Below are 27914 nucleotides of genomic sequence, written 5' to 3' on the forward strand. Positions count from 1 at the left end.
ATTATGTCATTCATTCAAGTACTGTACAAACAAATCATTGGAATTGTTTGATTTGGTTGTTGTAGAGATTCGTTTTCATTCTTCAAAGTCAACTGTTCTAACCTGGATAGGTGTGAATGTTTAGTACAGTAGGGTCTGGTAAGCCAAAGTAATGTCTTACAATATCACTTTTACGCCAACAGCAGTTTGCCTCCCCCTTCATCTCCGTCAATGTATCATTTCAAATGCATGAAGGACAGCATATTACATGTAACAGGCAGACGGGAGAGACGATACTCTATTGATATCAGGCAAAAATTAAAACAAACTGTGCAGATGGCATTATACTTAGGGTCATATGAATTTGGCTGAGATGGAATATGATGCATTCTGTTTATGTTTTTGAGAAATGCATGAACAACAATCCTTGTTGCATCTTTCCACTTATTTAGGTCTATTGAAACACTTAATAAGCCATAGCATTATGACTATAAATAACACATAGGCTACGTGAGAGTTTCATGTGRTATATGTATGATTTGTAGTAACGGGATTCGTGGATCTTATCGTCAACATGTGGCCATGTTTCTGTCATATAAAAAATAAGTGCCCAAATTCTTGGAGCATATCGACTTAAAATGGCTGGAGTTTTATTCAATTCTCTGGCAGCTGCACACTACCATGCGGCACATTAATAGTTTTTAACGGGAAATTGGCACAATTTTACCCATTGTGCATGATTGAAGTTTCCTTGACATTCATTTCGCCTGAGCCTTTCAAGGACATGTCAAGTGAATCGTTAATAACGCAAACCACTGGCTGCACAGTTTCTTTTCGTCAGAAATAGGCTGAATTAGAGAGACTATGTCACATCTAAAACATTGACACATATAGTTTGACTTGAAACTTTCCTGCTGCTTTTATTGTAGCCTTAAATTATTATAAACATTTACGACCAATAATTTTGTTTTTAAATTATTTTGTTCCGGAAGAACAGTAAACCCCATTTGTTTGATTTATTATAGGCCTTTCCAGCCTTCATTGATATAGAGCTAATTAAGACACTAATAATAATAATAATAATACATTCCCTTCATTTAATGAGAATATATTTTAAACTCGATGTTATTGTGATAAAATAACACCCGTAACGTATGTAAATAATAAAACCACAAAGGGGAAAAAAACTCAAACAATCTTGAACCATTTCAGACTGTCAAATGGGCTATTATTGTTATGAGGTACTTTCAAGGCAAGAAGTGGAACATTTGGAGAGAGAAGCTTGGGTTTCAATTGGCGCACAGGGGTGAACTCCCTCCATCCCAAAATAAAAATATGTCAAAGTTCATCATACCGGTGTATGGATAGAATTTCTCAAATAGCATATGAAAATATTTGGAAATATTTATTTTTTAACTGAGAGAATATCATTTACATATTTCAAAGGTATCCGCTTATCCCATAATTAGTGAATAGGCAAGTGGGTAATAAGACATGCGAAATGTTGCCGATCACAACGCAATTTTTAAGTAAAAAATTGCACTTTCAGTCACACCTATTGAGTAGCCTAGGCTAGTAGGAATAGAATATCTGAATAAATAAATATCTGAATAAAATATCAACTTTATAATGTTGTTGGTTATTTTATCACAATGCTTCACAATCAAATGTATGATATATTCCAGGTTTACATTTAACCTCACACTTTTTTAGCTGCAAGGCAACAACAAAAACACTCTCAATGTTTGTGACCAATAATCCAAGTGAGAGACACAATTTGCACTTTCAAATAAATAAGAAATGCTAAAACATGACACACAAATAATGGTTGTGCACTTTTGCAAAGCTGAAAACAAAATATTTTCTCTTTTGTCTCTCCTAGGCCTTGTCCAGAGGAGAATTGAAACAGGAAAAAGCAATTACGGTTGAGATTGTCCCACAGGCATTGAAAGACTATCAGCATGAGGGTTTGGATTGACTCAGGGACACCTATGGCCCTTGCATTATCCTGGCATGAGGTCGCTTTAGCAATAGTCTGGCAATTTCCGCAAGCACCTGGCTCCCCAGCCCCCACATCCCCCTCTCACCAGGCCCTACCTGTCCCCCCTCCCTCCCTCCCTCCCTCTCCAAGCCTAACACACACCTTTCTCATTGTGCTGCCATAGTGGCAACTAAGACAAAAACATGCAAGGACAATAGTGTCCAATAGACATGGTAGACGTTATTAGCAATAGCACAGATGTTTTTCCATCATAGCGTGGGTGAAGTAGCCGGCTCCCAGGTGAAAATGGATGTTGAATGTTGTAGCGAAGGGAACGTGTGAAGTCTGGAACGAGATGGGAACAGTGATAATTCACTAAGATACAAAACCTTCAGACAATGAAATAATAGCTGCTATTTCTTCACRGGGAAAATATAACCCTGGCCTTATTGTTTGGGCCTGAGGCGCAGTGGGAGAATCAAATATGGAGATGTGGAGAGCAGAGAGTGGGTTGGAGAGGAATGTTCCAGTGTTATGTCAGCTGCAGACATAAGGAGCAGAATATCTCACTACACTATCCATTGAACATATGCTTTGGCCCTGTCGTCTAGTGCAAGCATCAACACTTGTGTAAACTTACCCCTCCTTCTACTCCTCACCTACAGTCCTTATACAGGTGCTCTGATGGCTGTAGAGGCCATGCACCCTAAGACCTCTCTCATCCCATGTTCTGACTCCCTGGGATGTGTGGAGCCGAGGCACTGTTTTCTCATTGGGGTATTTCCCTTCTTATTTACTGGTGCAAGGGGTCCGTTGCCCAGGGCAAGACCTTAGCCCCAACTGTGATCATATGATGTTGCCACTTTGTCTTGCTCTCTCTGGTCCACTGTCACCACCCATGGCCCTGGAAGAGAAGAGGTGACCGAGCAGTGTGTCTGTTCACCTTTCCCTTCTCAATCAGCCAYTACTCACAGAGTTGTCTCTGTTGCATCTCTTTTGGCTAGACCTCTCTCTCTCTCTCTCTCTCTCTCTCTCTCTCTCTCTCTCTCTGTGGCCTTAATGTATTTGCTTAYGGTCATGCTTCAGTGTATACATAGTGTCTGGTGTGTTACTTATGTTTTCTTGGACATTTAAAGTTCAAGTGGAACCTTTCTTGGTTGTGCAATAGCATTCTGTTATTTTGAACATTTCACTAACATTATATGGTATTATAGAGGGGGGAAATGAAATCCATGTGTATCATGAGTTAGAAAAGTTGACATTATCATGTCCCCTGATAAGAGTCTTGGTGGTCACACAATTAATTTGATTTTAAGGAAATAATGAAAACACCACTAAATTGATTATCCGAGTGTGATGTACAGTAATTGGACTCATAACTGATTTGTGTAGGTGAAATGGAGAGCGTAGTTTTTTCCCCCTGTGACCTTATATGAGTTAAGGACACGTGTTTTTATTTTCTCACATTGAACATATAAACATATTACCGCCTTGCATGGAAACTGAAAACTGCACGAGAGCAGAAACAGGGGATAATTTGACCAAAGTCCGACATGATTCTTATATTTTGGATTTCTAGACATTATTTGACGTAGGCTACCCCGTGTTAGACATATTGGAGAGGTTTAACGTTCTTAAAGGGTGTTTGCTTTCATAGAAGACGCCATTATTGCATGTTGAACGAATAGCTCATCTGATAATGAATGATAACAGCAGACTGGTGTAGTTCATCCTTTGTTCATCACTTGCCAGTGGGGTATTGGGGAGATAACTATCCAAGCCATCCCACAAATATTTTATGGTGATTAGATATGCCGCAACAACCAGAGTAAGCCTATATGACAAAACAAATTCATATCAAAATAATTTGTTTGTGATGTGTTATGTGATAGAAATTGTACAGGGGGGATATGCAATGGAGCAGAGCAGACGCATCCACTGGATTAACCGGATGGAGATGCAGGGGGCAACTCTGTATGGAATGCGCAAAAAACTATTGGGTATATTACACACAACTGTTATGCAACGATAGTTCCAGCTGTCTTGAAACTGCTCTGATTGACAGCTCCATGACAAAATTGTAAATTTGTATTAGATCTCCGATTATTTCTCACTTTCCTTGATTTTCTGTGTCAACGTTTGGAAATATATTCTGGATAAAGACTTGTGAAAAGGTTATTATATTAGCACATTCATATAGGCCTATACATTTTTTTTTGTGTGAATTGAAATTGAGTTAACTCATTAGTCACTTCGTGGAGAGTGAATTGATCTGCCTCGTCATGTTCGTAACCATTAAAACCCCGCGGGAAATTGTGGATCATGTGGCGAGCCACATTACGTAACTGGAGCGGTGGTGGGCGCGCTAGTAGGCATGTTGACAGCTCTGCTACACATTTTCAGTGCCCACATTGTTAACTCTTATCTTCCCATTCAAACATCCTCTAACTCGCGTGAAAGTTACTTTGGGCCGTTAGCAGTATTTTCAAGTCTTAATGGAAAGACTTTGGAACCCCCTCTTCTAATTCACCTTTTCAAATGAGAGACATTAACAAGCATTGTCCTRGATATTCATTTTGAAAGGCTATGGTAGGTGGGAGGGCAGTGATCTGCTGTTACCCATTCCCCCGGGCGAGACACTGCCACAGTGGGGTGTCCTCGCAGCCCAATAACAAAAGACTGGGCGGCTTTCAGGTGCAAACTTTGTTGAAGCAAACGTTGGCCCATGCGGGTTGAGACAACAACTGAAAACTATAATGTTACAACCTGAGCTAAACTAAATCAAATACACGAGATGAATTGAAGAAAACATGGCAAGGTCCGACACATGCGTATAAACATATGGGTGGGAGAGTGATGAGAAGCGGGTATGGATGGAATTTTCAACAGGGCACAATGGTTAGGACTACCAATAGATTTTTGTATATCATCTTCAATAATCAGGTGTAATTACCCATGTCTATTTGAAATCATATGAGAGTCCATGCAGAAAGGTGGTCTCTCTCCAGAGACTTCTTTAAGTGATGTGTTACGGGGAACGGGGGTAATTCGTCTTGGAGTTGTTTTCGGGAATGGCAAGTATAAAAATGATGTAAATTGCTAATTTAGCACCTCTGAAAAGTGTTGAAAATATATCTGTCAAAAGACAAATGTACTTCACTATAGCTGAACATCTGCTTCGCAGGGTAGAGCGTTTGCTTCAACTTCCACTCTGGGGATATTAGCGACGACTCCCAGGCCTGCGCTGATGAGGAATTCATCAAGACTCTGACACCCTCCCAGATGTTAGGGAATTCAATCAAATCAAATCTAATCAAGACTGTCTTGTTGGACGCCTAATTGATAATCTTACGTTTTGCGCCCGTTTTGCAATGGAAACATTATTTTGGGGCGTAATTGGCGGGGGGGAGGCGGGGGTCCTAATATTGAATTAATGACAGTATGATGACACCATGAGCTGGAAACTTGAGAAGCAGACAGTGTTAATAGGCTATTGAGTTGATATCTTTGTGTGCCATTGTATCGTGTTCTTTCGACCTAACATGAGACCTAACATGAGAGACCAGAGAGGGTCAACAGAAAGTTTGACAMGGTTTTCGTTCATTTCGTTCATCTGTTTTTATAGGAAGCTGGTCAGGCTAAATTAGCTGGAAATGTGCAAAGAAAATATMATCTGCATAAACTTCAAGCATTGATGTATCTGATTGTAAATGTGTGTGTGTGTGCGTGTGAAAGTAGGCCTACTGTTGGTGTGCTGAATAGGTTATGAATGATTTCAAGCGACAGAGTTGTTTTCAAATAATACCTGTACAGATTGAATTCATGATTTGTAACTTGTAGACATAGTTTCCCATTAGTAAAGGCACAGACTTACCATTGCAAATGAAATGTGTTCCGATAACTTGCTAAATAAATTGGAAATGTAAATATTTCTAAATAGTCAATTTAGGAATCATTGAAGTAAATAACAATGCCATTGTACCACCTCGTTACCATCACAAAAGCCATGTAACACGTCCGAGAAAAAAAGAAAAGGCACATCCTGGATTACGGTTCTCAGTGAATACCTATGCATAATCAACAGCCCTCGATCTGCAGGTGAAATAAGCATCAGTAATTGATAAGCAGGTTATAATGATGGTCGTGCAAATCGATGGTGATGGGCCATAGCTAGGTAATTCTCTGATGACTGTTAGTCTGTATGCAAATGCTAATGATATTATTAAGTGTTACTTTGATTGTTGCAATGCGTGGCATTTAACGCGAATACTAAATCCATCTGAGGTYATAAGGAGCTAATTACGAATATGCGTAATAGTGTCCCAAGGTAGCATTGTTTTCACTGATTTGAGAACTTTTAAGAAACTTTWAATGAACAGTTGTTTATATTAAAAAGGCAGCCTTTTCAAGGCTCTAACACTACATTTTGTTGTATTATTGTAAAGGCGCCTGTTTTATTTCATCTCCAAATGAACAAATTTGTTTTTTTCCTTCATGCACAACAGCATCACTCAATAAAAAACGTAGTAGGCCTAATAAATTATTTACAACTAAGTAGCCATTTACATGTTCTGACGAATCTGATTATTATTGTGTTTTTGTTTATTTCAGAACAAAAACAGATGTTGGACCTTGATTGTCTTGTGCATAAGTTTAGATTTCAATTGCGTTAAGAAAGAGACCAGTTCAAGATTTGGCCCAACTGTATATAGGCCTAGATTTTTTGACCACTTGAACTTTATTGTATCACTGAGAACCCAACACCATTATGATTTAAAATCATTTTCATAATATTAAACAGCCGTGCTGTGCCTTCCAAATTCCACATACCTCTATGGCACTGCGTGCCAGACCCAAACTCTGATACACGCTCACTCAGCATGCCTTGCGCGAGATCTTTTAGCCAGCGAGTTTATTAAGATCACAAACTCGGTTGCGTGACAAAAAGGGTTTGGAACCTGCCTGTATCGGTTTATCCTCTTATAGACGGTGCTTCCGCGCTTAGCCAGCACATGCTATGAGATTGGTGGAGGAAGGGTAAGGGGTGGGTTGGTTTAGTTTTCAATGAATAATATCGTAACAGTTTATGCAGACTTTGCCAGTTTGTTGTTTCCCCATTATGGCCAGGATAGTTCTTCAAAATGACTAGGCTACTCCCAATGTGATGTGAGCTCATCTGTGACTGTGAGCGCTAGAGTCGTGGAGAGATTGTGTGCGCCGTGCTGTTCTATGGTTCCAAATATATCCCCGTCCATATGTCGAGATGAATGAACACTTCATATTATTGCTATTAACATACATAGAGCCTACTACTGTATTCACAAACAACACTGTCAGACAAACGCTACACATCTCCTACCACGTGACTGCCAGTGCTTTCTAATCCCATTGAGAATCCTCATAAAGGAGCCTTTCATGTTTTTCTTTTGGTTACACCCCGTTTTCTCATAATCTCAAAACACGATTATGTTTGGAGTTATCGGGTTCTATTCGGTTATATTTGCCTGCATAAGAATGAGTTAGGCTGTTCTTCCGTTATGCCATCATCATCGTCATAAATGCGTGGTTCAGCTTTCGTGAGCATTCTGTTTCACAGAGCTACTTGCAGGGAAAGCCTGTCCCATTTTTTGACGTCATGGGGTCCGCTAGAAAGAACTTGAACTGCACGGGTAAGGGAAAAACATGTCCTTGTGAAATACAACAGTGCGCTTGCGCAAGAGGAGGGAAAACGGAATTTGAATAAATTGTTAAATCTGTTTATATTTGAAGATGGGGGTAGGGCAGGCCTCGAATTGGGGTAGATTCTGTGGGGGTTGGGCCCAAAATACTGTGCAGTAAATACGTCTTATAGCAAACAACATTAATTCACAATTATAGCCTACAATCATCACAAGTTAAATCATGATTCAAACACAATAGGCTTCCCGCATTATTACTGAAGATGAAAATGCAGACGTTAGCCTACCAGTTGGTAAACAAATCTTGTTTCAAGGGTTTTGGTTAATGCAAATAAAGTTGTTTAGCATGATTACTTATTTTCATTAATTTGAGTTTGATAGCCTATATGATTTCATATGTGCGAAGTAGCCAACATACAATTAATCTTTGATGAGTCTCCTCAGTTTATAAACTACTACAACGTTTTTCAAACTATTTCTTAATGTAGTGGGCCGTACATACATTGTCAACGGTCAGCAGCACTCAACAAATGCATGCTTAAACCGACTGATATGGTGCTCAGTGGTTACATTTGGCAGCCTAACTAGCATGCTGTATGAAGATACTTTCGCGCCAGCTTATGTCCTCATTTGACTCACTCTCTTGGCTTACTTTTTAGTAGTTGTTAGTTTGATAGTTCTCACGTTGTGATCCCATTTAAGTGGCACTTTCATTCCCACAGGCGAATGTTTCCCCCAATCGCACSTTCTTTTAAAAAGCACCAAGGCTACAGTCGATAACTTTTCCTGTCCTTCTCTCGCCCCAGAAACAAGATGCTAAGATGGCGCCTTCCTCAGTGTCAAGTTCAAGTAAAGTGCCGAGTCTCACAGACTCGAAGACAAATAAAATGTATATATGATCTTAGCAGAGAGTAATACAACAATGACAAAGAATGATAAACATCGCAGTCTGTTACTTTTTTATTTATTTTATTTCAGTCAAAATGTATGTTCACATTTCTTCATAAATAGTTGGTAAAACAAACAAACCAACAAACAATAGCCTACTTTTAAAAGTATAAGGAACCTTTGCCTCTTTCCGCTAAATAACAAATAGGCTCGCTGTTGTATCATCGTTTGCCTCGATTGTGGCACAGTGACACAGTTCATCAGTAAAACATTTTGCTTTTCAGGAATAACTTGGAGCGTGACCCATTTCTCCCAGAAAGTGTTACAACATCACATTCTAGCTGCGTTTATACATCAAAAAATTTGCTTTGACAGGACATGGGGCATACGGGTTGTGGGAATAAGAAAAAAAAGTTTTTCTTTTAAATTGATGTATAGAAAATAGTATATAAAACATATATTCCTTAAATTATTTAAATAAACGTATTTTATTTATCACTGTCACTTACGAGGTACTGTTTTTACATTTTGTAGTGCTGGTGGTCTGAAATCGTTCTCATAAGCACAATATATTTTGTGGTATGCATAAGATTCAATTCTTGAAAATAGGTTACAATGCAATGCTGTAACTCTTTGTGCCACTGAACATATTTTCCCCAACCCACATATATCTATTAGTGTTCCCAGACGAAATTTTGTTCACACAAAAATGTTTTCTCGACAGCTTATTCACACAAAACAAGCAAATGTGTAATCAAACTTCTCTATATGCAACACCACAGTACTTATAACAAATAACACGCTTAGTTTCACAGAAGAATTACATTTAAAACAATGCAAGCTGACAGACAAAAACACTTTTATTTTGAAGATACTGTGTTGTGACAGTTCCATTGTTGCCGATGCACACATTTTAACAGAGGCCTACTTGCACAAAGACATTTTTGGAACTATAAAGGACTGCAATACTGGCTCATATGTTTGGGCATTTGACCCGAATTTGAAATATTCTAAATACTGTCACCTTGGTTTGGAATTCACGAATGAACTAGGTATAACATCTGTAAATGCGACGGGTGCAATAGCTGATGGATCGTTCGAATGTGTACTGAAATTATGCTACACTTGAGCTCTATTCTCTGATTCTATCAAAGTAAAATACACAAAAAAAGTTAATTTGACCATAGGGATACCGACAGAACCGTTTTATATAGTTTGCCAACTCACTCTAAAACAATTCAGATTTACAGAATTGATGATTCACATATCAATGGTCTCACAAGCTAAATAATAAGTGATGGAAAAATGGGCATCATATAGACAAATTCATCATATTTATATAGATGATATCTTGGATCCAAATAAGACACATATATTGCTTAAAAAAAGATACAATCGCAATATTGGCGCTTTAGAGTTGATCACTTTGTTCAATGTTAAGTTGGTTATGACCCAAATCTGTACAGTCTTGTTAGAAAACATTTCCATAAATATCTTTAAGTTTCAGAACTTATACCCATAATTAAATTACAAATTGATAAATATGGCAGCATGGATATGTATTTACAACGTTATTAACAAAAGGCAACGTTATATTCAACGGTAACAATCGTAACCTAATACCACATTTCTCCACCTGAAAACGGACATTGACAACAGATTCGACCCCATCAAACAAGGAAATACATTCACGAGTATATATTTATTTATGATTTATTTTTTGTTCAAGTTCAAGACAAAGACTTTGGCACGTTTCTTAAGACTGTCTGAAGTTTTAACAATCAATTGAAAGGCGACTGTAGTGTGTCACCATTATATAAAACACCGTGAAATATTATTCATTTTTCTTTATTTTTAAATACAATTTTGAGAAAATACATAAAATGAAAAATAAAATAATCATTTGAAATCTGTAAACTAAAAAAGGAAAAAAAACGTTTTATTTATTCTTAGAAAGTATTATTTCATTATTTATGATTTATTTGTTTTCTTCGAACTCGGAATAAAAGTCAAACCCCAATCCTGAGAAAGGACGAGGCCTGCTACTGCTGGCTTGCTCTCATCTCCTCGTGTTGTTCCAATCCAATTGTGTGTACACCTTGGTGTGAGTTTTTAAGGTTTTAATCTTGGTCCACATTGAGAGCCTGGTTATGACTTCAAACATACCATTCATTAAAGTTGGGTGGCAGTCCATCGCTGTGCCCCGACGTGTTTTGCACGGCTGACGGTGGTGTTTTTGTTGGGTCTTCAGTGTTCGCTGATACCAGAACTGGTGGTGTGGACGACTCATATCCAGAACTTGCTGCTGGAGACGACTCAGAACCTTGAGACTCGTGTACCTGTAATAATAATACAAACAAGAGGAGTTGCCATGATATATTTGTATGTCTATAGGCCCTATAGCATGAAGAATAACGTTGAAAATGTTGCACACACTCAATACGAGTCAACTCAGCTTAAGTCAATACACCTTACCCTTTGATCTATCAAATTGCTAATGCATCGCTGCGCTATTTCCCTCTCTAACTTAGCCTACAAGTAGTAGCCTAATGTTTGGGAAAAAAATATGCATTCTATTACATTCCAAACCAGTGAGATAGCAGAGAAAACGTGATGCTGTTTGGGCGCTGATCCTTTGATTAGCCCTTGGTCAAGGGAGAGTATTGTGTTTGTGTGTTTAAGGTGAAATGAACACGTTAATTACCTTCATGTGTTTCCTGAGAGAGCTGGGGTGCGTGTAGGACTTGTCGCACACTTTGCAGATGTAAGGCTTATCCGAAGTGTGCACGTGCATGTGCTTTTTCCTGTCACTGCTGTTGGCGAAGCGCCTGTCGCAGCCGTCGAATTCACACTTGAACGGCTTCTCACCTGCAMGATGGAATAAGCACAATTCATTAACCCCTGTACACCGTGGATTGATAAGCCTACCCTCCCGACATAGGCCTGCCTATGCAAGATATAATAGGGATGCTGGCTTGATTCACCATCGATGAAGTCTTCCCTGTGAATAACAATAGTGCTCTGTGAATAGCAACAGTATGCATGATATGTTCAATACAGGCCTACATTTGTTAGGCTACACATCAACGTGCACAAATAGTGACCAGTGAATGCTCTTATAGGCATGTTTGATGTAGTATATAGACTTTGATATTACTGTTGTGTGCTTGGTCGTAGTGTGTTTAAATAGGCTACAATGTTACAACCCACTGCTGCACTGATTTGAATAGGATGGAGTAGCACATAGCCTAGCCTAGTAAACAAGGACTAACGGCCAGACTCACAAACCCACACTGAGGCGTGTCCGTCTAAATATGGGCCTAGTTAAGCTAATTCGCTCACACTTTAGTTTGGGGGAAGTATGTGTCTGTCTCTCCCTTAATAGACACAATGTAACTTGATCAACACCTCGGTAGCGTGCAGAATAGCTTCTCCAATCGAGAAATATGTCCACACAATACAACATCAACATATGCACGTTTGATATTGAGATGTGAATTAGGTCATCCCGAGCGTTCAACAAATGCTGTATTCAGTGCGTAAAATCATATTTTATTTTCGTTGCAACATATTTCTTATCCCAGCCTAAAATACAAACCAAATTGCGGCCTTCACTCGTTCTTGCATTACTCTATAAAATGCAACAATCTCTCAACAATATTTGCCTCGTTCTATTCTTTTCCCCATGCACAATGAAAACAACAGGCCTATGGATAGGCAACTTTAAACGCATGGCTGTTGTTTGTCAGCAAACTTCACGAAAGTAATTACCTGTGTGTGTTCGTTTGTGAATTTTCAAATTTTCCGACCTGGCGAAAATTTTCCCACAACCAGGGAATGGACAGGGGAATGGTTTCTCTCCAGTGTGCACTCGAATGTGGTTCACAAGTTTGTACTTGGCCTTAAAAGATTTCCCCTCTCTCGGGCAATCCTCCCAGAAGCAAATGTGGTTACTTTGCTCGGGGCCGCCAACGTGTTCCATGGAGACATGCGTCACCATCTCGTGCATTGTGCTGAAAGTCCTTTCGCAAGTCTTTTTGGGTCGGTTCATCTGGTTCTCATCTATCCATTTACACGACATTTCTTGCTTTATGGGTTGCCTCATGTATCTAAAGAATGCCCCAGGACCGTGGTGTGTCGGCACATTCATCCCCATATTCATCCCCATTGGRTGGTTGTAGTTGTGGAGCTGAGCGCCGTAGGGGTCCGTCCGAGGGCTGGCGACCGGACGGTACGGATCGGGTCTTCCAAAAATGTCCCCGCGTAAACCAAGATGCATTTGACTGTTGACAACATGTCCGCTTGGCGAAGTGTGGCTCACGCCCTGGTCGTGGAGCCCTGAAAACAACAGATGTCCAGGGTTATCGGAGATTCCAGGAGGTCCATGCAGGCTCCCAGCAGAAGCGGCAAAGATCCCATGCTGGGCACTCGATGCAGCAGACTCTCCTACGCCACGGTTTCTGAATAGAAAGTCCCGGGTTGAATTGAACGGTCCCCCGCCGTACGAACCCACCTGTCCGCTGTGATGGTGTCCCAGGGCAGCAGCATATCCACTGGCTTGCGGGGTAAAAGCTGAAGTCTGGCTGGAGGTTATATCGTGAGCCACTGGGCTGAGTTTGAAAGCTGCGGAGTGGGATGAATCAGCGAAGGGATTGAGTCCCAAACCGGGGTCTCTGTTCCCTATCTCATGGTGCCGCGGTGTTCCGAAACCCCCCACTCCTAGCGATGGGAACTGCGGACCGCTGTCAAGGAGCATAGTCATTGGGCTCAAACGAACTTAGAAAACGAAATAAAAGAATATCTGAAACCCCAGGTTAGTGGAGCTCACTCTAACCGCGGATAACGGGAACCCGATTTCAGTGCGTTGAAACGTAGAATAAGATTTGTTTTACTGTAAAAACACCAAAACAACGAAAAAACAATCCTTCGCTTACAGAGCGAGGAGAAAAACTCCCGTAACTGGGATCCGTGAGAAAGAGGATCAAACTTCCCCCCCTTTCCAGACGAATGATGTCCTTGGACTGATAAAGTCAATCACTCACTCCCTGCACATAAATGAACTCGGGAGGCAGTGCTACGACGCCCAATGAGAGCCCAGCTACCCATTTGGCACGTGACGCCAAAGAAGAGAGTTAATTGGCTAGATGTCTGTTGATTGGCACGGTTTGCGATTGAAAATGGCAGTTCGTCTCAGTGGTTTAATTTGATTGGTTAGTGCAGGCATTATTTTTCAGGTAAGGCATCGGAGCACTCTCGCCTCAATACCATGAGCCTTATTTATTTTCCGTCTTATAACGCAGAAACTGTTGCAGAAGTTGGATAAACACCATTATAAGCTGTAAATATTAAACAAGAGGCCAATAGTCATTGCAAATGTTTGTTGTAGATTGGCCTGTAGGCTATGAAATGAAACAAAGTTACTGAAAATGGGATCTCGCAACATTAGGAAAAGGTATACCATTATCCAAAGTTCAGATAATGACCAAGGCTGTTCTTTTTTAAAATTAATGTTGAAGAATTCAGGCATACCACGAGCATGCTGTTTAACCAACAAACACAATTCAGCTTCTATGCAAAAACATAACACTTTATTTGGTGCATTTTGGTGGGGACATTTGGACGTTTGGTTATAGCCTGCCTACATGTATGAATAGTTTATTTTTTTAAATACATGTGTAACACGAAATACTTAATGTTTACTCCATCTATCTATCTATCTTTTTATCTGAGCATTTTGTCTCTTATTAACTGAGAACATGAATGTAGTTGGCAGAGATCCGAAATGTGGCTTTCTTGATGCCGCTTGAGAAAGGAGGGGGTCGTTTTTTGCAAAGCTCTATTGGGTGTAAGACGCAGGAATAAAAGACAGAAAGAAAGATGGCAGTAATTGTAATATCCTGAGATTTTTGCTTAGCCAAAAATTCGTGCCATTGAGCAAGTTTCACAGGGTTGCCGCTGACTCGCTGCAGGACACATAACATCTGATCAAGTTCAGAGACGCGTTGAGTGCTTCAAGCGGCGCTTTATAACTCCGATCCTTTCACATCCCTTTCCCCTCAATCTGTCCCAGGAAGGAGCTCACATTCTTTATTTTAGACATCTGAAAAAAGAAAAAGGGAAAAATCTTCAAATCAGTCCTTCAGTCTGCTTTCGCCCTCCACCCCGCAATCATTCCCACAACATATTCCTCTTCGAGAAAAAGTATTTTAAATTGTAAGGTGAGTTTTCTTATTTATGTAATATTTAAATTGTTAAGGTTACTTTTCTTTTGAAGGAAAGCAACCGTGGAGTAATTGTACGGATGCTGTGGGGGTGTGTGAATCTGTGCTTTCGTTGAAAGTCAGCTCGGGACACTTGTTTATGATATTCAGAACTTTTGTTGTTTCTTGTGGTAACTTTTTAAAGATACATGTTCTTCATTTACTCCTATCAGTCATGTTGTTTCATCAAAGTTAAACGTGTGTGCTTCTTCTAGAGCAGATAGATCTCAGCTGCGTTCCTAAACTCAACAACAATTTTTTTTTACGGAAAATGGCATGATTCCCTCTCTTTCGTGCGCTCCCTCCTCCATCCCTCCCCACTCTCTCTCTCTCACACACACACATACATACCCCCCCCCCCCACACACACACACACACACACATACACTCACACACACAAACCCTCTTTTACTCTCTTATCACTCTCTTCTCTCTCTCCCACACACACACACACACACACACACACACACACACACACACACACACACACACACACACACACACACACACACACACACACACACACTGTGTAGAGAGGGGAGCACATGAGTTAACTGTGAATAGCCTTGAAGCTTTAGAACATGAGATTTTATGGGAGACCTTTCTGGAACTTTCACAAGTGACAGGCAGTTAAGTTTTCTTAACTTTTCCTCTTCGATATTTTATTGACTTGTTGAAACGAAAGGACTCTGTAAGGTTATTATATGTGGTATGTTCACAGTGAGGGTGTTACTATAAAATGATTAACGATGAGAAGCACGTGCACACTTGTCTCTGCAACGGAACACACAATTCAATTCTATTAGCAACCAACTTTTCTGCAGTATCAGGAGTCTTGGAGTTTAGACTATGGCAAGAGAGGTTCACCGACCTTTGGCCTCCTAAGGCCTCGTGTGTTGTTACAGGTTACTGTCTTCACCAAATAATCAAAAGCAACTGTTGCTCGCCGAGGAGAGCCAAACACAGAATGTGATGCAAAAAAAMCACCTACAGGTACGCCTACACTCGAATGTTCTTGAATTTCAGACGAGTACATTGATTCAGATGCGAGCATTATCTACAACTTTCCACAGCACCACATCAAACGTTAGTTTATTTATTTACATGTACTTATTAGGAAATACTATAGCCTAGTTGAGTGTCCAACAACACCTTCCATGACCTATCTGGTTGTAACATAAACAAGAAAAACTAAGTTAAGTTATCCAATTTTGCGATGTTGATGTAACAAACTGAAGTTCACATACTGGACTTACTATCACGATATAAAAAAAAAAAGTGACAATCACTTCCGACGCTCCTTTTAGAATTATCAAAGCGTAGGCATCTCAGATGTCACCAAGATTATACAATATAATGAATTGTTTTGTTATTCAAAAATATTTCGAGAATAGTTGAATAAGACTGCAAAGGTAACCTACCACTTTTGCCTATCTACAAATTAAATTAGGAGGATAATTTTTAAGAATACCTAAAGTTGTTTCTGTTGCAAATATAACGGAGTAGGTCCTGATACTGAAAACTAGGCCTGTGTCTTTTGCCCTCGATATATTGTTTCTCAACACTGTCGGTCTGTATTGCCAGTATAGTCCTAACATTTTGATTTGGATGAACGTATAACATATTGGTTTTTTGCTGACTAAATTTATTCTCGTCTCCTCGTTTGCATTGATGGTGCAGCCAAACACTCCTTTTTTTAAATTTAGAAACTGTCATGAATGGAGTTATTTTGCTTTCGTTTGATTGCTTGCGTACAAACTGATATGCTATCTCTTCATGATTGTACACCGATACTTTTTCAACAATCAACCGCAGACAGTGGAATGCCCCAATCTGAATTGTAAATAACTTATGCCTATTTATTGCTTGCTATGCCTTACTTAAGTGTTACATTTGCCAAGGTAATTCATGTAGTTTTAGCGAGGAAATCATTTTTGGTAGATGGTTGCAAGCTCATAATTTTTCTCCTGAGCATGCGCAAGAGCTTATCAGAAACACTTCTGGTAGTCTAATATTTATAAAGACTATTGCTATTGCTTAGCTATACAAATCGCTCTCTGAGTTGATAATAACACCATTGCCTTGATAATGAACRATTCATTATTCTTGCGATTCAAAGTTCCTGCAGAAAATATACCTATATTATCAAATTTACCTGGACTCATATGCAATTTATATTGATGTTTACGACACAAACTGTGAGATAGGCCTAATGCACTTTTCTTATCAACATTATCAATGAAAACTATACTGGACATGGTAAACAAATGATTTGATAGCTCACATTTGAAATATTTGACAAACTATTCAAGTTCCAGGTTAATGCAGATGTCTTTGTGCAATGCCTGTCCATTATTAGCATGGCTGGGCCTCTCTCAGAGGTGTAGCGGTGCCTGAGCTGAAGCCGCGCGTGCAGTAGCCCACGACAAGTTTATTGAGGAAACTTTCCTGCTCAACAGTTAACCCAATAGTCACCAAACAAAAATATTGTATTTCATTCACCATCAATGTTAACAAATTCAATCCTAATCGAATACATACATATATGTGTGCGTGTGTACATTTGTAAAACTACTGAATCTCTTGCTGAATTGAATCACAGGATAAAGATGATTTATCGCATGATCAACAGTAATTGAGTTACTCTTTTATTATCTACATTAAGAAGTTCGAATGAAATGGGTAAATGGTGTTTAATACACTAGTAAATGAATAGGCTACTGATATGTTGTGTTGACGTAGTGTTTTTTGTAATGGATTGCAATATTTGTAGGATTTTAGGTGCACTCATGTTTCAACCTCTTGTTTTAGGTATGCATGTGGGTATGAATCTGAAAACATAATTAGCTGTCGCAAGTTTTGATACAAGGTGTTATTGGAAAATATTGTCTAAAATGTACTTTGTGAATAGATTTTCGCTCAGCTTCTGGGAAAGGCTTATCTTTTCACCTCTAAAATCAGCAGAGCGAAAAACCAAGAGAGAGGGTCATATTTCACTTKTCAAAGTTGAACTGATCCCTACATCTTTTTCTTAGAACAGATTGGACAATACACAATGCCTATATCCCATGGGACTATAACAAATGGGTATACATGTTCATGCACTCATATTCATATTTACAACACCTTAACCTAAGGTCCATTTTGGGATTCTGTCTGTAGTTTATGGTTAGAAAGAAATGAGAAGCTCTTAGAAACTTTGTGTCTTTTGTATGCTTTGTGTAAGTTGTTTACCGTCCCATCTGGGACAAATTATATCACCTGACCACTGTTTGTCCATGTTAGAGACACAAGTACCCCTTCTGCTACTCAGAGGCAGCCAAGGTCATAAAGGTCATGTACGATACGGAGGAGGAATACAGTACAAATCTGCCGGATCTCTCCCTGCACTAGCCATTATGTGGGATGGAGAGCTTCAATTGTTTCCTGCAATTTTTKGGGGACTAGTTTTGAAGTTACATAGATGCACCCTTTGCTCAAAGATACACCTTTTTTTGTATTAATCAGTCATCCTCTTTCAGGGTCCGTAACCCGTCCACTGCTAATGACATGTTCTACTCAGGTGTTAATATTGGTAAGGCACGTTTCAAACATGATAGTTCAAGAAGTAACTGTACACGCTTTGGTGTTCGTGGTCAGTTCATGGGCTGGAACAAGTGAGTCTACTGCAAGTTTAAGATATGCACCATTGACTCTCTGTTGGCTTTTTAATTACATCTTTGATATGGTTTATCAATATGACTAATTGACTCCTCGCTGCGATGTATTGGAACATCTGTCTGCAAATGGCCTCACCCCAAACCTCTTAATTCATCTAAATTTCATAAAGTCATGACAAGAGTGCAGTGCCAGTGAATAGTCTCATCCATTATCACATTATTCACACACACACACACACACACACACACACACACACACACACACACACACACACACACACACACACACATGAATAACCTCACACAGGCACAAAAACACAGATACAGATACACCACAAACACACACACACACACACACACACAACAGACATACACAGACAACAGACACAGACACATGCATACGCATACGCATACACACGCAGATACACACACACAACACACACACACAAGATAAACACAGGGTTACACACACATGCGGATACACGGATACACTCTACCATTTATCAGAGAGTCAAAATGGTCTAAATCACCAAAAAATGATGACCTATGAACTGATATTGCTAGGTTCTTTTTCATGTGCTTCTTTTCAACCTCGGCTGGTTTTAAATTGGTGCATATGAAATACATGAAGTCCCCGATGGCTCCTGTGCATTTTTTCTCTCTTTTGCAGTGTAACAAAGGGCCTGAGCATAGTTGTTTGTCACTTATTTGGGTATGATTCCTGTTAATTTATCGTATAGGACTAGGTAATAACAGGTCATGAASAATGCCATGCAATTTACTGTGTGCTGAACAGAGGGCCCTTTCTAACATGGGCAATGGGTGCCATTTTAAACTGCATTCGATCATCGCAGACACATTGACAAAGCTAAATAGAGCTAAGTCTAGGTMAAATCCATTAGGTTATTGCACTGATATTCAACTACTGTCATAATATTGTCCTCATAATATATACTTCTAGATGAACAACCATTTACAGCATTTTTTGTGTTCTTTGAAGCCGAGTGCATTTTGATTCTGCTGCGGCTATAGGCTACAACTCAGGCCTCATAAGCCACTGTTTACATCAGGTTCTGCTATTCTATGGCTGTGTGCTTTGAATGTGAATTGTGATGTTTGATTGTGATCATCTGTATCATTTCATGTAGGCCTGTTAGCCTGACCTGTATCATTCTACAATGAATGCAATCAATATTATTAGTGTGACACTACTTGTTTGTGTTGATTAGTCACAACTTAGCTGTAAACTGTATGTCTTGAGTTAGCAGTCAAAGCTATTACACATGCATACTGTACAGTTTTGCGTTTCTGGGTACTATATAGCTATTMATTTTCAAGTAAAACTACTAACATCCTACTGCTATCAACATTCCAACTGCCCCATAACAAGTGCACATGATCTGTAGGCTACCACTGTACTACATTTAWTCACACTAATAAATATTGTACTGTGCAGTATGTTTCAGTTTATTGATGACAAAGGCATTCATGTGGATTGTGTATTTGTATAGTGTATTAGGGAAACATKAATATCCCGCTTGAAGCAAGTCTGCAGAAATGTCTACTTCATAAGCTGGAATGACTCACTTCATTTTGACAGTAGCCTATATCACTTCTCTGCAATGTTTAATTTATTTATTTTAGTGTCTACTCATTTTGCTTCTATTTTTATGCATAAATGTTCTTYTTCTTCACAAAACACCAGACATAAACCACCAAGCACCACCAATGTTATTTTGGCTTTAAATAGGCTAGCTACATATTTTGATTGATAAGTTTACGTGAAATGTTCAAGCACACAATGTAAAGATGTCTGGTTGTTTATGCGTATGTTGCATGTAGCCATTATTATAAGGATGTCACGCGATATGCAATGTCAATATTCAATAAATAGACGGCGGATCTGAGAGATTGTGGGCCTCAACGAAAGGTGATGCAGAGACAGGTGGCAATGGGGCGTAATTGATCATAAAAGTTAGTTTTTACCAGATTTGTTGATCTACTTTTTGTTTTTACAATTTATTTCGGAACGAAGACATACCCTAAAACCTCGAAACCCCGTTGTAGACTATTTCATAGGCTACGTATTACTATGCTAGTGACTAAAACGTGAAGTTTTTCWAAATTTTTGTTCGGAAATGCGCCAGGTTAAAGGCCGACTAACATGAGCAAGCATTACAATAATTACCGAGTTTGACCAATGGTGTTTGTCTATGTTACGGCACTTTATGTCAAGTGGGCCTCTCACTCCTTTTGTCTGGGCCTAGTCCCTTGAGTGTGACGTCAGAACAACAATGTTCAAACTGGACTTTGAAAGTTAGAGGACAATACAGTCTTGAGAAATAATAGTTGACTAATTAAATCTACATTCAATGTGCACCTCTGCATCAAAACTAATCACAAAACGGCTTAAAAGAAAATAGAGGCCTACTATAAACAAACGAAGACGCATGGACTATTAATTTGGGAACATTGGTTTATTGGCCTGTATAATTTACAACTTAAACCCACTAAATACAACTCTAATCCTTTGGCAGGATAAATTACTGTTTGAAATGTGTTTGCCAGACAGATGAGTTGTTGCAGCATTCGCTGCATGGCCTGTGTTGCATCGCTGCAGCCTTTGGAGAGATACTTTTCACAATAGTCATATTCTTCACTGTTCTTTTTTTTTTTTTAAACAAGTGACAGATTGGACTTGTTTTGAACACCTACAAATAATTGTACATCACATATTGTTCCCATGATGGTAGCCTACATGCATAAGACATGACAGAGTGCATACCCTTAAGGCGCTAGGATAGCCTATATGAATTGCTATGACAGCAGTCACAGTTTGACTTAGTTGTGTGTCTAGATATGAAGAAGTTTGACTTTGCTAAACATGCTCGTTAAATCAGGTGCTGTAGYATGACGTGAGAGAAAATCCAATCGGCTTGTAAGAGTTGTCAGCGAAATTGAGAAGTAGACTGGCAAGAATGGAAGAAAATGAGCGGTTAATGGAAAGCCATTGGAAAATCAATGTATGCCTATTCGAATATCAATAAATAAATTGGACGTTTTTTCTCTCCAAAATAGTTAGTCAAATCCGTATGCATATTGTCTGTTTGTTTTGATAGTGTTGTTGCCCTTYTACCTTGAGGCTATAAGCTTGTACCCCACCATTCATGTACTCGTGTTTCAAAGTTGCTTAATTATTTTGTTTAGTTAAATATAGTTGTTGTTGTACGCCAAATGTATTGATATGTGATTGATTTTGGTATTTTTAGGGTATAGGGCTACCCTCCTCTGTTTTTGTCTGCAGCCTTACCCCACTTGGTCAGGACTTTGAAAAACGGAATCGTAAAGGCACAGTGCAGTCAAAAACGTGATCTTCTGTGTTTTATATATATTTCCACACTATGAGTTTGGAAGAATACTGTGAAATTGTGAAAATTATGATAATGCCTTTTTAGTGTAAGAGATGTTTGAAAAGACCGCCTGAAAATTTCAGCCTGTTTTGGTGGGATGGAGTTTGGGCCTGTCTGGTGACATCACCAGGTGGTAAATTAGTTAATAGACCAATAACAAAGAGAGTTCCAAACCTCTCTGCCAATAACAGCTAGTTTTATCCTACCCTCTAAGACCACTCCCAGACAGTCCTAGCTAAATTTTTGCTTTAGAAATTGCTCTATGCTAAGATGCTATTTTTTGTAAAACATTTGACAATTTTTAATTAAAACAAACACAGTAAGGTACTTAATTGTTACCCAGAAATTATTTGATTTTGAAATAAAAACGGGTGCATTGGACCTTTAACATAGAATGTATTTTTCTAACCTATTCCTTMCAGTAAAATAAACATGGAATTAAATGAAAAGTTCTGACATTTGATACTTTAACATTGCATTTCAATATCGTAATTTTGTAGTCTATTACAAAATGTCCAGCATTTGAAGACATTTAAGACATTTACGTTAGACATTTACAAATAGGCGGTTGTAATGTGGCGCCTAGAGTCAAAGAGACACCAATATTTGGCAGTGTAGCCTATACCGCGGCACATTTCAAAGCATTTTCTATGAGATATTTGAAAACGGAGTCGTGCAGTGAACGCCTGCGTGTCCCTTTTAAAACAAACCCAGCGCCTGTCAATCATACCACATTCCAACCAATCCCAAAGCGCCTTTTTTTTAAAGCAGATTTGCCTGCTGTGCTTTTATATTGCACCATGGCCTGTTTCGAAGCATTTTTACTACCACGGTTATTGCCACAAATCAAGAGGGCAAAGTGAACGGCATGGGAGTCACACCAACTTTAACGAACTTCAGTCTGGTTCTTGCTCCTGCGAAGTTCACGGCCAAGAATTTCACATACAGATGATAAACAGCAAAGAAAATGGAAACAATATTTCTAGGTAAATCTTGAGCACAGAATTGGTTGATTTTGCAAACTCACAACAAAACATGACAACTCTGTCGAGGTTTAGTGGCTGCCTTCTTTCTTGCGTCAACCCCGGGGAGAGCAATACTGAACCCAGCGTGGTGCTGCCACCTTTGGCAGGGGAGCACATAGGGCACCCCACTGGCAGTTCCTTAAAGCTCTGCCCCTCGCACAATTTGCRAGACTATCCCGAGACGAGGTACAGTGCATATGTTGACCATTCGGTTCCCCATTTTGCAGACTCTGGATACCCCAGCCACCGGTTAGAGCACAGCCCTAGGGGCATCATCATTGGAGCCAATCGTTCTGGAGCCGGCATGCCACCCGTCACTGATCAACTGGCATCAAGAAGTAACCAACATGGCGGGATTGGAAGGTACCGTGACCTGCCTAGCTATAGAGATAGCAGAAGCCACGCTTTTTTCACCGCTTATCACGAGCAGGCCCATGGCTCCTCCGACGCGACTCGAGACCTCTCTGGACAAGTGATGTTGGGTCTACCTGGGGACCTCCTCACCCGGACGCACCCTTACGGCCAGAGCATCAGCGGCCCCAGGGGAAACAGCCAACAACTTGTCTCTCAGTTCCTGGGTCTCTACAAACCGCTGAACATGGCAATTCAACGTGGAGTGGGTGACGCTTTCCTGAGGTGCTCCAAACAGAACCTGAAGCACGAGCTGGTGTGTAAGTGGAGTGACAGCCAAGAGGGGGCTGGGAAGCAGCCCTGCGCCAGAACTTTCGGGACTATGTATGAACTTGTCACCCATGTGACAGTGGAACAYGTYGGTGGACCAGAGCACTCTCAATACGTGTGCCACTGGGAGAATTGTCCGAGGGACAGAAAGCCTTTCAAAGCGAAATACAAGTTGGTGAATCACGTCAGAGTCCACACAGGGGAAAAGCCATTTCCCTGCCCTTTCCACGGCTGTGAAAAAGTTTTTGCAAGATCAGAGAACCTCAAGATTCACAAGAGGACACACACAGGTATGTAACTATTAGTGTCAATAATAATAATAATAATAATAATAGTAATACTATTAATAGTAATTAGCTAACATAAAAGTTAGTAAAATACATAAAAACCAATGATTAAACTTGCCAAAACCTTGTATATTTTTGGGGGACTAAATTTACCCTCTGAGAAAATGTTGATAACCTAATTTAAACCATATTCGAAATGTTTGTATTTTATCAAATTATATTATTATATAAATAGTTAGATTGTGAGAGTTAGATTGTGTAATAAAACTCAAGCTTATCTCCGTAAGTATAATGGCACTATAGTAGCATTTTATAGTGCACAAAAATATTAGAAAAAGCTAGCTAAAACAATTCTTTGAACAAACTTTTGATTGTTTTGAATGACAGTATACGTCACTGTCTGCCATGCTAGATTTTATATGATTAAAATGTACATAGCCTATTATGATGATGATGATGATGATTATTATATTTTTGTCTGTGGATGTCATTATTTATGTTTTTGGTGGTGCTGTTGTTGTTCTGGGTGTAGTTTCTGTAATATTGTGATGACTTTATAGCCAGCCTGTCGTGATTGTTGTGGGGGGGTTACTTGTACAGGAGAGAAGCATGAGCTAGTGCTAATAGCGGGACAGAAGACCTGTAGTACTACAGCTACAAACGAGTAGTTTTCAGGCCCAGTTGTGTGGGTGCTTCTCCCACTCATTCACTTAAATAAATAAATAAATGCCGGGACACCGGAGAGTTGTGACGTAGCTTTTACGCTTCGCTCAGTTGCAGCCCAGTAGGGACGACTCCTCTCTGCGCGGGCGCAGGAACAACGCTGGAAGCGCTGTAGTAGAAAAACACAACATGCCAAGTAGGTTATGAGGTATAGACAACACAGTGCCTTTGTAGTCTGATCTCTGCTAAGTTTCACAGAGATCAACAGGATTTAAATGTTAAAGTGCAGTTGACATTTAGCTAGTCGATAATTGAACACTGTTTATGTTGATCTTTTTTTATTTWTTTATTTTTTATAAAAGAGTCAAATGCTTCCCTAAAGATAAATGTAATTTGGACTAAAATAAATTAAGAATTATGTCGTTGGTGGCCAGAGTTGTCTAAATCAACACAATGAGAAAAATCACCAGTGGCAAACTTTTATGGTAAGAACCCTTAAATATTATACATGCCAAAAGCCACGTTATAGCAAACATTGATGTTAAAATGTACGTGCCAAAATGTATTTCGAATGAATGATTATTATGGTGTCCATTTAATTGAATAGTACATGCAGATGCATGTATGGAAACAGTAACATTTCTAATAAATGTTCGTCTAGAAATAGTCAAAAATATTTGATTAGAAATATATTATGGTTTGGTGGGACTTTTTGAGATGAGAAAACACATGCTTGTTTCAACATATTTTGCCATATAGACTTAATCGAAATTTGAAGACTAGGCCTATACACACTCATTCCTCTGTAGCAATATGACTTGTGATCTTCTGCCGTTTTTAACTGGATATAAGACAGAATTGTTCAAACATAGTTTTAGCACATTAATAGGACTTGGGGAGATAGATGATGGGCCTATTTACTGCGGCCTTGGCCTCACTGTTGGGATGAATCATTTACGATATGAATAGAGTTTCACGGGTAGTGTAAACTTCTATGGGAATTATATTTTCCACTTGTTGCCATGTTTATTATCTTCATGATTATCATCGTCATATCTCGACAGTTTAACCGTTCGACAGAAGTGTCAATTGAGATTTTTTTTTTTTTKKGGGGGGGGGGCGTTTTTCGTGTAGATCTTATAATATAACCCACAGTTTCCATTGAATGTTCATTACACTTTGTGCAATTCTACACGTTATTCGGGGTTTAGGCCTACAGTCGAAGTTATGGGTTAGGTTAAGGTTAATATTAGACCTAAGGTTATGTAAGACATCACAATTGTGTTCAAACACGAAAAATTGTAATGTAGGTATTCATGTGAATGGTTATTGCACATTGGCATTGCACAGGAAAAAATGCACCCAAAACTAAAATCGACATGACTTCAAATATTAACATTTTAGGAAAGTTTTGGAATTAGGCTTATAGCCTACACACCACTTGCTCATAAACATAAAATGTTGATTATTTCGATCGTCACTGTCTTGTTTATGTGCAGATGTATAACAATATAATGTAAGTTTAGATGAGTTTACAAACCCAGAGGTTGACAACACATTAGGCACCATATCGTAACAAGCGGTCATTTCTCTCTCTGCACGTTTAGGTGAAAAACCTTTTAAGTGTGAGTTCGAGGGCTGCAATCGGAGGTTTGCTAACAGCAGCGACAGAAAGAAGCATTCTCACGTGCACTCCAGTGATAAACCCTACATGTGCAAGGTCAGAGGGTGTGAGAAGTGTTACACCCACCCAAGTTCCCTCCGGAAGCACATGAAGCTCCACTGCAAGGACTTCAGCGAGAAACGCAGCGATGGGCGCGAAGGGGACGGGGAGCACCTTGCAGAGGCCAGGTCACCCGAAGTAACGGATCAAGGCGAAACGGCCTCGTCCACCATCGTGACGCGCGCTCAACCTCTCACCTCCTCTCAACAGTCTCTATCCCCCGAGATTCGAAATGAGTCAAGTCTGAGGACACGTTTCCATCACACATTCGACAACAGTTTGGACTACTCCTCACATAGGTCAGATGGCCTCTTGGATCCATTGTTGATCCAGAGGAGCGGTTATAGGCCTGAGCCCACCCAATACCCATGCAACCAAGCAGGCCACAGTTTCGCCCAGAGCTCCAGGACATTTAACACTGCCTCACCCTTTCAGAAAAGTATTGTCAATGGGTGGTATACGTGCCACAGTGGTGTGGACTCTTTCTCACCAAAGCAGTGTAATAACGACATATCATCCATTTGAGTCAGTCATGTCGCCTGAGTGACGTTGGCCTACAAAATGTGGGCCTATTTTTGTTATGACATCTGCTATTCTTGGATTATATATTATTGATTGTATTTTGTTGATGTTGTAGGCTATAAAGACATGTGCCATGTTGAAGTCAATATGTGTCGTAGTTTTGAAAACGTGCTAATATATATATATATACAGCGTTGCAGAATGCGTGACGGCAAGCTTTAACTGTTCCGTGACGCACAAACTCAAGAGTCTACGTGCGTCTATGTGTGGTGGGCCTTGAGTTGTGTCACGTGTAAGAAACGTGCCTGTTTTAACACATGTGTAGGCTACAGTGACGTGTGTCCCCCCCCCCCCCCTGTTGGAGAATTAGAATAGGACATCATTAATACAAATGCTGCCTATCATTTGAATGATGCTTGCTCTAGGATGAAGAAACTAAATGGATTTAACGGGATTGTCTATGTGTAAATGGCCTATATGTGAATATAGTAGCAAAAGTGTTATAAAAGGAACTATACATGTATTATTGTTTGGAAGGCTAAACCAGCATATGTAAAGGACAGGGTATTCATGGAATGTAACTGTATTGTATTGTGGGAATGCATAGAAAGTGCATTACTCATGTCGTGTTTAATGTAAGGCAGAACTTGGAAATAAAATCTGAATTAAAACCGATTATTTCTCGTCAAGTTCAATTTTGAGGCCAAATAACAAGTGGACCAATTTATGCGTTCCCATGATTTGTAATTCAAATGTAATGTAATTCAAACACATATTGACTATAAGATCTACTACACTCATTTGTTAAATATAATGTTAAACATCAGATGAAAGGACGGTGCGTTAGGCCAATACAGCTTTCAGCTGTTTTGCTTTTTTCCAAGAAGGATGAGTGGAGAAGCATATAGTATGATCCCCTCTCCCCCTGCACCCCTTCCTCCTCAGAATACACTTGCATTCTTTGTTTCTGTATGGATATTTTATGCATTTTTGTGTAAAATACTTTTTTTCGGGATCAGTTGAGAACACAATCCAATGCCTCCTTGATAAGAATTAAAATGTTTAATTAAAATTATACTGTACATACTGTAACATTAATTATGCATTCAATATTTCATTAAAGTGTCTCTATTCTYTTTGATCAGGCCGTGTGTGATT

At 39.5% G+C, this 27914-nt stretch overlaps 2 protein-coding genes and 1 long non-coding RNA gene across 7 annotated transcripts in view; 2 read left to right on the top strand and 1 right to left on the bottom strand.

Moving 5' to 3' along the window:
• The window catches only part of LOC111965664 (uncharacterized), a 176012-nt gene that overhangs the window by 99744 nt on the left and 48354 nt on the right, over positions 1–27914 (top strand). The window lies entirely within an intron of this gene.
• On the bottom strand, positions 8591–13581 carry LOC111965663 (zinc finger protein ZIC 3-like). The gene is made up of 3 exons (XM_023989858.2): positions 12298–13581; positions 11231–11394; positions 8591–10865 (listed from the first exon to the last, which is right to left on the bottom strand). The coding sequence occupies exons 1-3, from the start codon at positions 13286–13288 to the stop codon at positions 10683–10685; spliced, it is 1338 nt and encodes a 445-aa protein (XP_023845626.1). The 5' UTR covers positions 13289–13581; the 3' UTR covers positions 8591–10682.
• LOC111965661 (zinc finger protein ZIC 4) lies at positions 14485–27897 on the top strand. Of its 4 annotated transcripts, none has more exons than XM_023989856.2 (3): positions 14485–14744; positions 23108–23851; positions 26119–27897. In XM_023989856.2, the coding sequence occupies exons 2-3, from the start codon at positions 23185–23187 to the stop codon at positions 26757–26759; spliced, it is 1308 nt and encodes a 435-aa protein (XP_023845624.1). In that variant the 5' UTR covers positions 14485–14744; positions 23108–23184; the 3' UTR covers positions 26760–27897. The 4 variants fall into 4 exon arrangements, with proteins under 4 accessions (XP_023845624.1, XP_023845625.1, XP_023845622.1 ...); XM_023989857.2 differs by having other exon boundaries at positions 14485–14739; XM_023989855.2 differs by lacking the exon at positions 14485–14744 and adding an exon at positions 22673–22841.

This window comes from Salvelinus sp. IW2-2015, linkage group LG6.2, assembly GCF_002910315.2.
Source record: "Salvelinus sp. IW2-2015 linkage group LG6.2, ASM291031v2, whole genome shotgun sequence".
Taxonomy (NCBI): Eukaryota; Metazoa; Chordata; class Actinopteri; order Salmoniformes; family Salmonidae; genus Salvelinus; species Salvelinus sp. IW2-2015.